This window comes from Hippopotamus amphibius, chromosome 4 (assembly GCF_030028045.1).
Source record: "Hippopotamus amphibius kiboko isolate mHipAmp2 chromosome 4, mHipAmp2.hap2, whole genome shotgun sequence".
Taxonomy (NCBI): domain Eukaryota; kingdom Metazoa; phylum Chordata; class Mammalia; order Artiodactyla; family Hippopotamidae; genus Hippopotamus; species Hippopotamus amphibius.
In genome coordinates, this window is record NC_080189.1 from 11,978,514 (window position 1) to 11,993,101 (window position 14,588).

Consider the following 14,588-nt stretch of genomic DNA (forward strand, 5'->3'; position numbering starts at 1 on the left):
TCGTCCAAACTTATGGGCACAAGAATGATGTGAGAGGATGCCTCTCCAGGCAGTGACCCAGACCTGGACCCCAGCAGAAACATAAAGAGCAAATGAACTCAGTCTTTTAGGGATGGACCCCCTAGGCACTCCTCTTGGTCTCTAGAGTCTGCTTGTAATCCTTTCCCCATGGCTACCCCACACTGGAGATACCTTCCTTTCTTCCCTGTCTTCTACTTCCCTTCCCTCCTTTTTTTTCCCTATCTTTCTTCCTTAGTTTTTCTTTCTCTCTTACTTTCTTTTTTTCTTCACCACTTTTTTCCTCTATCTTTCCTTCTATACTGATAGCTTATATCTACATAATTGCAACTATGCTGGATGCTAGATATAAAAGGATGACCAGAACAGGGACTTCATCCTTGAGTCTAGTATAAGATCTCAAATGTCCTTTTCCCCATTATCTTCATTGCATTCTCCCCTAAGCACCTAGGTTAAGGAACCTGAAGGGAGGTATCCCAATTCTAGCTACAGTCCTGGCCCATGGCTTAATCCCAGCCTCCTAAAGTGAGACCTTTACTTGCCCCTCCATGCCTCTGCTCCTCCCCTGGCAGCCTGACCCACCTGCTCCATGAGGAGGGACAACCTGACCTGGGTAAGTGAGTTTGTCCTAATGGGCCTCTCAAGTGACAGGCAGACCCAGGCTGGGCTCTTTGTCCTGTTTGGGGCCGCCTACCTGCTGACTCTGCTGGGCAATGGGCTCATCATCCTCCTGATCTGGCTGGATGCCCACCTCCACCTGCCCATGTACTTCTTCCTCTGCAACCTCTTTGTAGTGGACATCTGCTACACCTCCAGTGGGGTTCCCCAGATGCTGGTGCACTTCCTTCTGGAGAAGAAGACCATCTCTTTCGCCCTCTGTGGAACCCAGCACTTCTTCTCCCTGGCCCTGGGGGGGACTGAGTTCCTACTGCTGGCAGCAATGGCCTATGATCGCTACGTGGCCATCTGTGACCCCCTGCGCTACGTGGCAGTGATGGGACCGAGGCTCTGTGCAAGGCTGGCAGCGGTCTGCTGGCTTGTGGGCCTGGCTAACGCTGCAGTGGAGACCGCCGTCACCATGCGTCTGCCCACCTGTGGGCACCACGTGCTGAACCATGTGGCCTGTGAGATGCTGGCACTTGTCAGGTTGGCCTGCGTGGACATCACCCTCAACCAGGCAGTCATAGTGGCCTCCAGCATGGTGGTGCTGCTGGTGCCCTGCTGCCTGGTCGCACTGTCCTATGCCCACATTGTGGCCGCCATCCTGCGGATCCGCTCCAGCGGGGGACGCCGCAAAGCCTTCAGGACCTGCGCCTCCCACCTCACTGTGGTCTCCATGTCTTACGGGATCGCCCTGGCTACCCACATGCAGCCCGGCTCCATAGCCTCAGCTGCGCAGGACAAGGTGGTGGTGCTCTTTTATGCTGTGGTGACCCCCATGCTGAATCCGCTCATCTACAGTCTGAGGAACAAGGAGATGAAGGCTGCTCTGACTCGGGTTCTGATGAGGAGCTCTGAATCAAAACATCAGACTGTGACCTTGTCATAAGAGGGCCTCCCTCTGAAGGCGGTGGGCACTGGAGCAGGCCCTCCGCATAGCTTGTGCGTGTGCCTCTGTGGGCCTGTGTGTGCACGTGTGTGTCGGGGAGCAGCTGGAAGGGGCCACAAATGGCACTATCTTTATAGAGAAATGGAATTTTATCTCTGGGCTCTACTTTTGGTCCCTGACTTATCTAAAAAATATGAATTACAACTTAGAAATACATACAGCCTGCAGAAAATTAAATGGAAAAAAATAAAGATATACTGGCATATATGAATTAGAAAGGAAGACTAAATCAGAAGCTCGAGCAGTGCACAAAATTTATGCCAAGAAACTCTGTTTCCTAAATTCTACAACTATATGTCTAAGCTTTTCTGAAATCAGTGGAAAAAAGAGGGGGAAATCTGTAAGTTACAAGATTCACCATGCCCATGGGATCAAACAGGCCTTAGGCCAGAGGTACAAAGGTCATCATGTGATCACATGTGGCCCAGCTCAACTCAGTAGGGTGGCGAATTCACACGGGGACTTGGAGCCAAAGTCATAGTAATAATCCCCACATCCCTGATGAGCAGTACTGGACCCAGTGTGAATCACGTGGATATCACTCTGCTCATTTCCCTTTCAGACTTGCAGTGGTGGCAAGTGGCTGGCCCAAAAATGAAGTGTTTATAACCCCAAGCAAATATCTTTCTATATAATCAGGTCTAAGGATATGTTCTTATGAAAACTGAAGAATGTATTCGGAACTCATGCTTGACTAAAAATTGTGTCACATACCATCAGAGGTAAGCCAAGCTACTTAAAAGAGAAAGAATCACAACTCCCTGTTAGTGATAATTTCACTCTACCCTTCTAACACACAATTAATGACTGAGCTCTAAACGTTCTAGAACGTAAAGTAAGAATAAAGTGAGTCAATAATTTTTATCCAGAAAAATGTTTAAAACAACTTTCAAAAATCAGAATGAAGCATCTCTTACCTAAATATTACAGACCTCTGGTCTGTCCTACCCACAAACAAATACACAAAATATAAATTGAGAACAATTCAAACTTAGTCTATTGAGAAAATGCCAAAAGATTGGGGCGGGGGGGGGGGGGGAAATGAAGTATCTTTGAAAATTCCTAGTAAAAGTTTTTTTCTTTTTTAATTGAGGTAAAATTCACATCCCACACCATTCACAATTTTAACCATTTAAAATGTACAATTCAGTGGCATTCAGTATATCCACAATGTTGAGGAACCTCGTGCCTGTCTTGTTCCATAACATTTTCATCACCCCCAAAGGGCACCTCATACCCCTTAAGCACTCACCCTCCGTCCTCCCTCCTCCCAGGCCCCTACAGCCATTAGTCTGCATCCTGTCTTTACAGATTTGCCTGTTCTGGACACTTCATATAAATGGAATCACATGTTACGTGATCTTTTGTGTCTGACTTCTTTCATTTAGCACACTGTTTTTTGAGGTCTATCCATATTGTCGCATGCAGAAGGGCTTCATTCCTTTTTATGGCTGAATAATGTTCCCTTGTATGGAAATAGCCACATTTTGTTGATCCATTCATCAGGTGATGGACATCTGGGTTGTTTCTAACTCTGGGCTATTGTGACTAGTACTGCTATAAACTTTCATGCACAAGTTTTTGTTTGAAAACCTGTTTTTAATTATTTTGGGTACGTACCCTGGAGTGGAACTGCTAGGTCATAAGGTAATTCTATGTTTAACTTTTTAAGGAAATGCCAAATTGCTCTCCACCGTAGCTGAACCATCCTATATTCCCACTAGCAATGAATGAGGGCTCCAATCTCTCTACTTCCTCGGCAACACTTATGTTCTGATTCTTTGATTGTAGCCATTCCAGTGGGTGTGAAGTGATATGCTATTGTGTTTTTAATTTGCATGTCCCTAATGACTAATGATATTGAGCATCTTCTCATGTGTGTGTTGGCCATTTGTATATCTTCTTTGGAGAAATGTCCAGCAAAACTTTTGTTTTTAATTTTATTGAAGACTTCTCCTTCCCTTTCCTCCCACTCACTCACTCCCTCAGCCCCTTTCTGCTTCCCTCTTCCCCTAGGACCTCCATCCTCCTCTTAATCCCCTTCCTGGTCCTTTCCCCTACCACTCCCACTCCCATCTGAGGCACTCAGCCCCATCCCCTGAGAAAGGTTTTTTAACTCTCATTTTTAGACTCCTCATTTTTTAACTATTAATTTCTCCCCTCAAATCAACAGATTACTTTTTCCTTTCTATATTCCTTCTCAAAGTTCTCTCCCTCAACCAAAGCCTCCACATTTAGGCATTTGCCCTACCTTTGCCCAATGTCTGTGACTTCTACAGCAAAGAAACCTCAGGAGTTCCTCCTCCTTAATGAGAGAGAACAAACTGACAGCACTGATACTTTGATGTATTTTCCTTTATCCTCATCACATATGTATGGAACATCCAGCTTTGAGCCCTGTGATATTTCTAGTACACCTTCTAATATAACCTGGCTACAGAAATGATCATCAAATAGTTGAATGAACAAATTTCATGTTTGAGGTTTGATAAAACCAGCTAAAATTTGGAAGGGTCAAATAATGTTAGTTCTATACTTGTTGAGCTATAATCCTTCATTAAATTATGATATAGTTGGGACAATAATCTATTGACATGTTTAATCCTAATAACTAACACATATTTTTTGTATATAAAATAAAACTTAGACTGTATTGTCTATGGCTGTAGTGCATACATCTAGTTTATCCAAAGAAGTCATCAATTCATTAGGTTGTAGGTTAGAAAAGAGGGGGGGAAGTGTCCAAAATATTTTCCTATTTATCCCACTGTTTGAGTTTTAGAATTTAGAAATTTTTCTTGGCCCTTGCCTCTTTAAAGAGAGACTCAGTGTATTTAAAGGGCACCTACTAATCAAGAGGAAACAACTGTTTTGTCCCTCAGGAGACCCTTCTGATTAGAGTCATTCTTGAGCTGGTATCACAGAGTGGACTCTGTGAAAACATCAATAATAAGGTTCTACACTGAGCTCCTACATGAGAGAATGAATTTTAAAGAAACTACTCCTCAATGTAATGTTCATTCATTCAGTCCACCGGCTCTAATGCCAGTCTCTGTTAAAACTAGAAAGGGCACAATAAAAAAAAATACCCTCTCTACCCTTCAAGCAGTTTGTTAGAAGTCAGAAAATGGGAGTGAAAGAGCTGGGCTTAGTGGAGGGGGTTTTCTAATCCTACCTTCTGGCTTCAGAGTAAGTTGAGAGTGAAGGTTTGTGGGCTCCATCCCCCCACTACACTATGGGGTGGATGTTTCCCTTTTACAGATGAAATGGAAAGAGATCAGGGACTTCCCTGGTGGCACAGTGGTTACAATCTGCCTGCCGGGGCTTCCTAGGTGATACAGTGGTTGAGAATCTGCTTGCCAATGCAGGGGACACGGGTTCGATCCCTTCTCCAGGAAGATCCCACATGCCCTGGAGCAACTAAGCCCGTGCACCACCACTATTGAGCCTGCGCTTTAGTAGAGCCTGTGAACCACAACTATTGAGCGCATGTGCTGCAACTACTGAAGCCCATGCGCCTAGAGCTTGTGCTCCACAACAAGAGAAGCCATGGCAATGAGGAGCCCACACACCACAACCAAGAGTAGCCCCTACTCACCGCAATTAAAGAAAGCCCGCGCAGAGCAAAAAAGACGCAACACAGCCAATAAAATAAATAAATAAATTTATTTAAAAAAAAAAAGTTTTAAGAATCTGCCTGCCAATGCAGGGGACATGGGTTCAAGCCCTGGTCCAGGAAGATCCCACATGCCACGGAACAACTAAGCCTGTGTGATGCAACTACTGAGATCACATGCCACAACTACTGAAGCCCGTGCACCCTAGAGCCTGCATGCCTCAACTACTTAGCCCATGAGACACGGCTACTGAAACTCACTTGCTCTAGAGCCCGTGTGCCACAACTACTGAGCCTGCATGCTGCAACTACTGAAGCCCGAGGACCTAGAGCCCGGGCTCCGCAACAAGAGAAGCCACCACAATGAGAAGCCCACGTACTGCAACAAAGAGTAGCCCCCATTAGCCTCAACTAGAGAAAGCCCAAAGGCAGAAATGAAGACCCAATGCAACCAAAAAAAAAAAAAAAAAACCAATGCAGCCAGTCTACTGATCTGTCCAAACTACTCCTCAGCCTGTTTCCCTGTGTCACATTGCGGCAGTTCAAAGTTTCCACCTGGCTCCCCAGGAGCAGCATCCAACACCACAGCTTTTCTGACACGCCCCTGCCCCCATAAATCAAACCTATCCTACATTTCATTCTGTGGGGATGCTGCTTCCCACTAGCCTCTGTGATACATTCTTCATGCTCCAGGTGGCAACATAATGTGATGCAGCAGGAAAAACATGGGATTGTGGTCCTCAGATTTCAGATTAAGTTCCAGCTTTGCTCCCAACTAGCAGAATGATTTGAGCAAATCACTTGGCTTTCTAAGCCTCAGTTTCCTCATTTGTAAAATGATGAGGTTGAAATAGTGACCCAAAAATTTCCTTCCAGCTTTCATTCTTTTCTGTGAATCTCACTTTGCATTTTATTCTTTTCAACGGTGAGAATTTCAGTTGCAGGTTCTCAGCACTCATGAGCACATTTGGAGACTATAGCTTGGTTACTTATTTCACTGACAAAAGAAATAGGCTCTGTGGAAAGCCAAGGGCTCCCATCCCTAGAGCAGGGTTCGGAAACTCAGCTGGGTATTATGCCAAAGCCAGTTTCTATTTTTGACATTTTCTACAGTGACACCTTCTGGCCACAAAAGGACGGAAGGAAGGAATTGGGTAGGTTCCAACTAGCTAGAAAAGGCATAGTATCCAGCTGCTCTGCCCTCTTCACGCCCATCCAACCACAGCCCTATCTTCAAACCCTGTTAGAAAGACTTGAGTTGAATTGTTTTCATTTCCATTTCATCAGATTCTATGGCCCTTCTCTCATATCTTTAATACAAATCCTTTTTATTTAGATAATGCTCTGAAGGTATGAAGGGCTTTCTCACACATCATCTCATTTGATATCAACTAGTTCTTCCCTAGATCTAAGATATACTAAAAAATTTGTTTTGGACCAGACCTCAGAAAGCTAAAGCTAAGGGCAGACCCAACACACAAAAGGCAAAAAAACAGAATCACTTTTTTTTTTTTAAGCTCTTTATTGGAATATATTTGCTTTACACTCTCGTACCAGTTTTTGAGGTACACCAAAGTGAATCGGCTGTATTTATATATATATCCCCATATCTCCTCCCTCCTGCGACTCCTTCCCCTCCTCCCTGTCCTGGCGCTCTAAGGCATCACCCATCATTGAGCTGATCTCCCTTTGTTATACAGCAACTTCCCACTAGCTATCTATTTTACAGTTGGTAGTGTATATATGTCTATGCTACTCTCTCACTTCGTCCCAGCTTTCCCTATGCCCCCTACCACAGCCCCGTGTCCTCAAGTCCATTCTCTACATCTGTATCTCCACTCTTGCCCTGTCACTGGGTTCATCAGTACCATTTCTTCAGATTCCACATATATGAGTTAGCATACAGTATTTGTTTTTCTCTTTCTGGCTTACTTCGCTCTGTATGACAGTCTCTAGGTCTATCCACCTCATTACATATAGCTCCATTTCATTCCTTTTTATGGCTGAGTAATATTCCATTGTATATATGTGCCACATCTTCTTTATCCATTCATCTGTTGATGGGCATTTAGGTTGCTTCCATGTCCTGGCTATTGTAAATAGTGCTGCAATGAACATTATGGTACATGTTTCTTTTTGGATTATGGTTTTCTCTGGGTATATGCCCAGGAGTGGGATTACTGGGTCACATGGTAGTTCTATTTGTAGTTTTTTAAGGAACCTCCAAACTGTTTTCCATAGTGGCTGTACCAGCTTACATTCCTACCAACAGTACAGGAGAGTTCCCTTTTCTCCACACCCTCTCCGACATTTATTGTTTCTAGATGTTTTAATGATGGCCATTCTGACCGGTGTGAGGTGATACCTCATTGTGGCTTTGACTTGCATTTCTCTGATAATTAATGATATTGAGCATCTTTTCATGTGTTTGTTAGCCATCTGCATGTCTTCTTTGGAGAAATGTCTATTTAGGTCTTCTGAACATTTGTGGATTGGGTTATTTGCCTTTTTGGTATTAAGCTGCATGAACTGCTTGTATATTTTGGAGATTAATCCTTTGTCCGTTGCTTCGTTGGCAAGTATTTTCTCCCATTCTGAGGGTTGTCTTCTTGTCTTGTTTATGGTTTCTTTCACTGTGCAAAACTTTTAAGTTTCATTAGGTCCCATTTGTTTATTCTTGATTTTATTCCCATTATTCTAGGAAGTGGGTCAAAAAGGATTTTGCTTTGATGTATGTTATACAGTGTTCTGCCTATGTTTTCCTCTAGGAGATTTACAGTGTCTGGCCTTACATTTAGGTCTTTCATCCATTTAGAATTTATTTTTGTGTATGGTGTTAGGAAGTGTCCTAATTTCATTCGTTTACATGTAGCTGTCCAATTTTCCCAGCACCACTTATTGAAGAGGCTGTCTTTTTCCATTATATATTCTTGCCTCCTTTGTCAAAAGTAAGGTGCCCATATATGCGGTTTACCTCTGAGTTCTCTATTCTATTCCATTGATCTACCTTTCTATTTTTGTGCCAGTACCATACTGTCTTGATCACTGTGGCCTTGTAGTATAGTTTGAAGTCAGGAAGCCTAATTCCACCAACTCCATCTTTCCTTCTCAAGATTGCTTTGGCTATTCAGGGTCTTTTGCATTTCCATACAAATCGTAAGATTTCTTGTTCTAGTTCTGTGAAAAATGCCGTTGGTAATTTGATAGGAATTGCATTGAAAGGATTCTTCAATATATGCAAATCAATCAATGTGATACACCACATTAACAAATTGAAGGATAAAAACCATATGATCATCTCAATAGATGCAGAAAAAGCTTTTGACAAAATTCAACATTCATTTATGATAAAAACTCTCCAGAAAATAGGCATAGAAGGAAATTACCTCAACATAATAAAAGCCATATATGAGAAAGCAAAAGCCAACATTGTTCTAAATGGTGAAAAACTGAAAGCATTCCCTCTTAGAACAGAAACAAGACAAGGGTGTCCACTCTCACCATGATTATTCAACATAGTTTTGGAAGTTTTAGCCACAGCAATCAGAGAAGAAAAAGAAATAAAAGGAATACAAATTGGAAAAGAAGAAGTAAAATTGTCACTCTTTGCAGATGACATGATATTATACGTAGAAAACCTGAAAGACTCTACCAGAAAACTGCTAGCACTAATTGATGAATTTAGTAAAGTAGCAAGATACAAAATTAATGCACAGAAATCTCTTGCATTCCTATACACTAACAATGAAAGATCAGAAAGAGAAATTAAGGAAACACTCCCATTTACCATTGCAACGAAAAGAATAAAATACCTAGGAATAAACCTGCCTAAGGAGGCAGAAGACTTGTATGCAGAAAACTATAAGACACTGATGAAAGAAATCAAATAGATACAAACAGATGGAGGGACATACCATGTTCTTGGATTTGAAGAATCAATATTGTGAAAATGACTATCTTACCCAAAGCAATTTACAGGATCACTTTTTCACTGAATCAGTGGGATTTGAGACAAGTCATTTTAACTCTTTTGGCCTCAACTTTTTCAAACAAAGAATGAGAGGTTTAAGTCAAAGCTTTTTCCTCCTTAAAAACTCTATTGGGTTTATCTCAAAACATATTCCTCTCTCAAACAAATGACTTCTCGAGTTTTCAAGAATAAGGTTAAAACTTCCCTCTAAAGCAGTGATTCTATAGTTTTACATTTTAGTTACCAGGAAATATTAAAAGTTACTAATATACTAATGTCTGGGTTTTGCCCTCCTGAGATTCTGATTTAATTATTCTGGAGTGTGGTCTGGGCTTCTGGAGTTTTCAAAGTGCCCCCGGTGATTCTAATGTGTAGCTGATATGGAAAGCACTGCTCTGGTTTCCACCATGGGTCCTGTGGGATTTTCATAGGTGAAAACTTTAATCTGGAGCTTTTTCCTTCCTTCTCAAACTTCCCCTAATGGACAACCAGATGGACTTTCCCAGCTGTCAGACTCTTCTGTGTGTCTCTGTGGTCTTTCCTTATTCTCATACTAGCCAATAGCACTACCTTCTCCCAACATGTTGTAAAGACACATAAGGTGAACATTGAAATGAGACTAGAGTGTCTTGTTATTAATAAAGAGAGAAATAAAGACTATAAAACTGTTTAGTACATTTTTACCATGAAAAAAAATCTTTATCCTTTCGTAGAGACTAAAGACCAGCAAAGTAAATAGGGAGGTGTTCCAAGGGCAAACATGGCCTTTGCGATGACAGGAGGATTTACACATAACAAAGCTCCAAGGGTTTTAGAGGCACTCCCTTACTGATTTCATCAGTGGGCACCATCAGTTTCCAAACGTTGTCATTGCAAGTAAGTGGTGTATGCATTCATCTTTTATTATTCACTTAGTTTAGCATTGAAATAAATGCCAGCATTTCACCAAGGAAATAGCATAATCACAAGAAGCTGGGACATAATTATAGTTGGTATACTGCTCTACAATGAGGCCTTGATCTTATCATCCTAAGACTAAGCCTGATTAATCAGTACACTGAGAACCAAATGAGGGATTTTTTTCTCTGTCACTGACCCAGCCTGGAATATGGGAGAAGCAGGAAAACCACCCACTCCGGCATGAGTAATAAGGACAGGGAGTTTCAGAACACAAGTCTTACCTCTTGGGATCAGAGAATAATCCTCAAGACTACTACTTTCAATGTTTTTTATTCATTTACCCAATAAAAATGTTTTTATTGTGAAACATTTGTTAGAAATCTTTGTATTAAAAAGAAAAATAAGAGAAGGTTCCTGACTTCAAGAAGCTCAGAGTCTAATGGAGAACACATAAAAGTACTCACAGTCCTACTTAAAGTCCTTTGTTCAGACCCAGACTCTGAATTCTAATTCTGATCCTGGCCTCTCTGACCCACAGCCTCCTCTGGCAGCCTGACCCACCTGCCCCATGAGGAGGGACAACCTGACCTGGGTGAATGAGTTTGTTCTAATGGGCCTCCCCAGGGACAGGCAGAATCAGGCTGGACTCTGCCCTGTTTGGGGCTGCCTGTCTGCTGACCCTGCTGGGTAAAGGACTCATCATCCTCCTGATCTGGCTGGATGCCCACCTCCACCTTCCCATGTACTTCTTCCTCTACAATCTCTCTGTAGTGGACATCTGCTACACCTCCAGTGGGGTTCCCCAGATGCTGGTGCACTTCCTTCTGGAGAAGAAGACCATCTCTTTCGCCCTCTGTAGAACCCAGCACTTCTTCTCCCTGGCCCTGGGGGGACTGAGTTCCTGCTGCTGGCAGCAATGTCCTATGACTACTATGTGGTGGGTGACCCCCTGCACTGCATAGCAGGAGTCAGCCCAAGGCTGATAGTGGTCTCTCGACTTGTGAGCATGGCTAATTTTGTACTGGAGGTGGCAGTCACCATGCACCTGCCCATCTGCGGGCACCATGTGCTGAACCATGTGCCCTGTGTGGATGTCACACACATGAGGGTGGCCTGGTGGACTCTAGCGTAGTTGTGTTGCTGGTTCCTTGAGCTGAATGCTAGGTAGGAATTCAGTTGTAGAAACAGAGAAATACAGAAGAACTCAGAAATAGGAGGGCTTCCCCTGAGAACAATGAAGCTTATACTAAAGGATAAAGTGTTTGTGCAACTGTATACACACAAGTGGATGTGTGTGTGAAAGACGTACACTTTGTTTTTGAAGGTATTGATAAATAATGACTTAAGTTCTGGAATCTTCTTTGTAACTCTGCTTTTTTCCATCAAGTTTCAAAAGCAGGGACTTCCTAGGTTGCGCAGTGGTTAAGAATCCACCTGCCAATGCAGGGGACACAGGTTCAATCCCTCATCCAGGAAGATCCCACATGCTGAGGAGCAACTAAGCCTGTGTGCCAAAATTATTGAGCCTATGCTCTAGAACCCATGAGCCACAACTATTGAGCCTGTGTGCCACAACTACTGAAGCTCGTGCACCTAGAGCCTGTGCTCCTCAACAAGAGAAGCCACGGCAATGAGGAGCCCATGCACCACAATGAAGAGTAGCCCCCACTCACCACAACTAGAGAAAGCCTGTGTGCAGCAACAAAGACCCAATGCAGCCAATAAATAAATAAATAAATAAATTTTTTTAAAAATTCAAAAGCAGTTTACACCAATCAGAAATGTTAAATATTTGTTGACTGAGTGAACATCATAATTCTCACAATCACTTCCATCGTTGTCCTAAATGTCAACTTCACCATCTAGTCACTCAGTCAAATAGCACTGGGCGTTATTTGGGAATATAAGAGATGAATGCCAAAAATGAAATTGCAACCATAATCCAGCAATGGAAAAGTACAATTAGGCAATATTTGGTTAATTGCCAAATATGAGATAGAGATTAAAAGCCGATGAGAGTCACAAAATTCCCCCATGAAGGGGAAAAATCTGGGTGGTTTGCAAAGGAATTCAAGAAGGAAAAATTAAAATGGCCATAGAAAATGGTACAACTTGGATAGAAGAGGGAGTAGAGGGAGAGGTTTATTCTTGGCTCATGGGGGTATGACTTAAGCCAGGTGAGGAGACAGAAAACACCAAGTTCTGTCAGGGAAAGAGTGAGCAAACCAGTTTGGTTAGAGCAAAGATTTCATTTTGAGGAGTCCTGAGGAGGAGGTAAGGCTGGGAAGTGGAGGTGGTGTGCATAGTAGGACTTTGAAAACAAGGCCGTGGAATTTGCATTAGAGGCAATAGCTAGATAGAACAGTTTTTGCTGTGGGGAATAGCAGATCTAATATATAATATTCTAGAAGTTGTCCTCTTCTTCTCCACCAGGCCTGTTAGACTAATTGACACAAAATAAATAGGACAAACTTTTTTCTTCTTTTAGTCCAACACACTCTCTATTTCATGCTTCACTAGTGGGAGTGAGTCAACTATTTATAATTCAACTTCCTGTAATTAGGGCAAACTTCATACATCAGGCAGAGTTTAAGGTAAGGTTGAAAGACCAAGAATTAGGAAGCTAGTGGATATAGATCAGAAGTTATTTAGGATACAGGGAAATGTTAGAATGAATGATCAGATCTTGAAGCTGAGAATCGAACAGAGGGTATAAGATAAGGTGCTTTATAGATTAAGCACCTTCTATTTTCCTTTTTTTTTTTAATTGAGAAGATAACCAAACCATCTGAGTAACATCTGAAAACCAAACAAAAATAAACAGAGCTTACTTGGTGTTTTCCTTAAGTGTTAACTCTGACAACAACCCTGTTTTCCTGTCTCACGTCACATCTCAAGCAGCAACCCCCTGCTTAGATAGGTCCCATCCCAGCTGGGAGGGATTTGGAGTTTGCTTTTCTAATATTGGTTCACAAAATGAGTCTGTGTCTCACCAAGGCACTAGCCTGGGAAAGCCTTCAAAATTTTTCTTCATGGAGAATAAATCAGTGCTTGCAGCCAGGGAGACAAAACTCAGGGTCCAAGATGGGAGACAGACTAGGAGAACACTTCTAAAATCACTTAGAGACAAGGGAGGGAGCAAATAGGTGTGATGCAACATGGATCTGAACACACCTGGGAATTCCCCTGACAGAGGTTCCCTGACTACAGGACCTCCCTGTTCCTCAGGCACAGACCCAATCTCTTCTACCCAGAACAAATCTCCCCTACGGTATTCTCTGCTTCCTGCAATTGAGACCAGGAACACCACTGGAGAGCAGGGGTTCTTAGCCTGGCACTCATTGACAGCTTTTAGGTCTATGAGCCCCCGGAATTGTGTGCTAAAGTGCTATCTCATCCAATTTTTATCACTTCCTGAGGAAGTCCTTCTGCTACATGACCCTCCCTGCCCCCAGCCCTCTGCCACGTCCTCCTGTTACAGAAACTCATAGGCCTCCATGCCCTCGCGTCCTCACACTTATCCCAATTTGTAATGACATGCTCACTTGTATGACTAAACACTTTATCCCTGACTCCCCACAAGACTGTAAATTCCATGGGGGTAGAAGCTTTGTCTGTGATACTCACTACTTTATCCCCAGCTCAGGGCGTTGTCTACATGTAAGCACTCAAAAAATATTTGTTAACTGAATACATTCTCAAACAATCTTTGGCACCTGCAAAAGGTTAACACGTCCTGATTTGTATTGGTTTGTATCAAAGTGTTTTTATATTTTAGAAAATGTGTTTTACAAAACGTTTACTAGTGAGCTGTGATATTTGCCACTGATTAATAAAGTGGGGGTTTTAGATAAGCTTCCCTGACATTATAGAATTGGACTTACCATTAAAAAAATACTGCCCAAAGAGAGCATGTAGTCCAGGGTCCATCATTCAATCTGATTTCCCATTGATCTAATCTGATTTGTAATACATCTTCTTAGTCTTTTCATTTCTTTCTTCAATATAACAGCATAATATAGCAACTTTACAAAATATAATATAGAATAAAGTTTAAAGATAATAGCTACAATATGTAATGAGGTGGATAGACTAGAGTCTGTCATACAGAGTGAAGTAAGTCAGAAAGAGAAAGACAAATATTGTATGTTAACTCACATATACAGAATCTAAAAATGGTACTGATGAACTCAGTGACAAGAACAAGGACGCAGACGCAGAGAATGGACTGGAGAACTCGAGGTTTGGGGGGGGGCGGGGGGTGAAGGGGAAGCTGAGACGAAGCGAGAGAGTAGCACAGACATATATATAGTACCAACTGTTAAATAGATAGCCAGTGGGAAGTTGTTGTATAACAAAGGGAGTCCAACTCGAGGATGGAAGATGCCTTAGAGGACTGGGATGGGGATGGTGGGGGGGACTCGAGGGAGGGTGGGGGGGGGGAGTTGAGGGAGGGAGGGAATATGGGGATATGT

General features: G+C 42.5%; 1 protein-coding gene and 1 pseudogene across 1 annotated transcript; both read left to right on the forward strand.

The window, feature by feature from the left end:
- Positions 1-607: 607 nt before the first annotated feature.
- Positions 608-1,567, forward strand: LOC130851798 (olfactory receptor 2F1-like). Its single transcript, XM_057732534.1, has one exon. The coding sequence runs from the start codon at positions 608-610 to the stop codon at positions 1,565-1,567; it is 960 nt and encodes a 319-aa protein (XP_057588517.1).
- A 9,114-nt stretch (positions 1,568-10,681) lies between these two features.
- Positions 10,682-11,245, forward strand: LOC130851799 (olfactory receptor 2F2-like; annotated as a pseudogene).
- Positions 11,246-14,588: the final 3,343 nt, after the last annotated feature.

Coding starts and splice junctions, on each gene's coding strand:
- LOC130851798 (XM_057732534.1), top strand. CDS start 608: ATGAGGAGGGACAACCTGACCTGGGTAAGTGAGTTTGTCCTAATGGGC.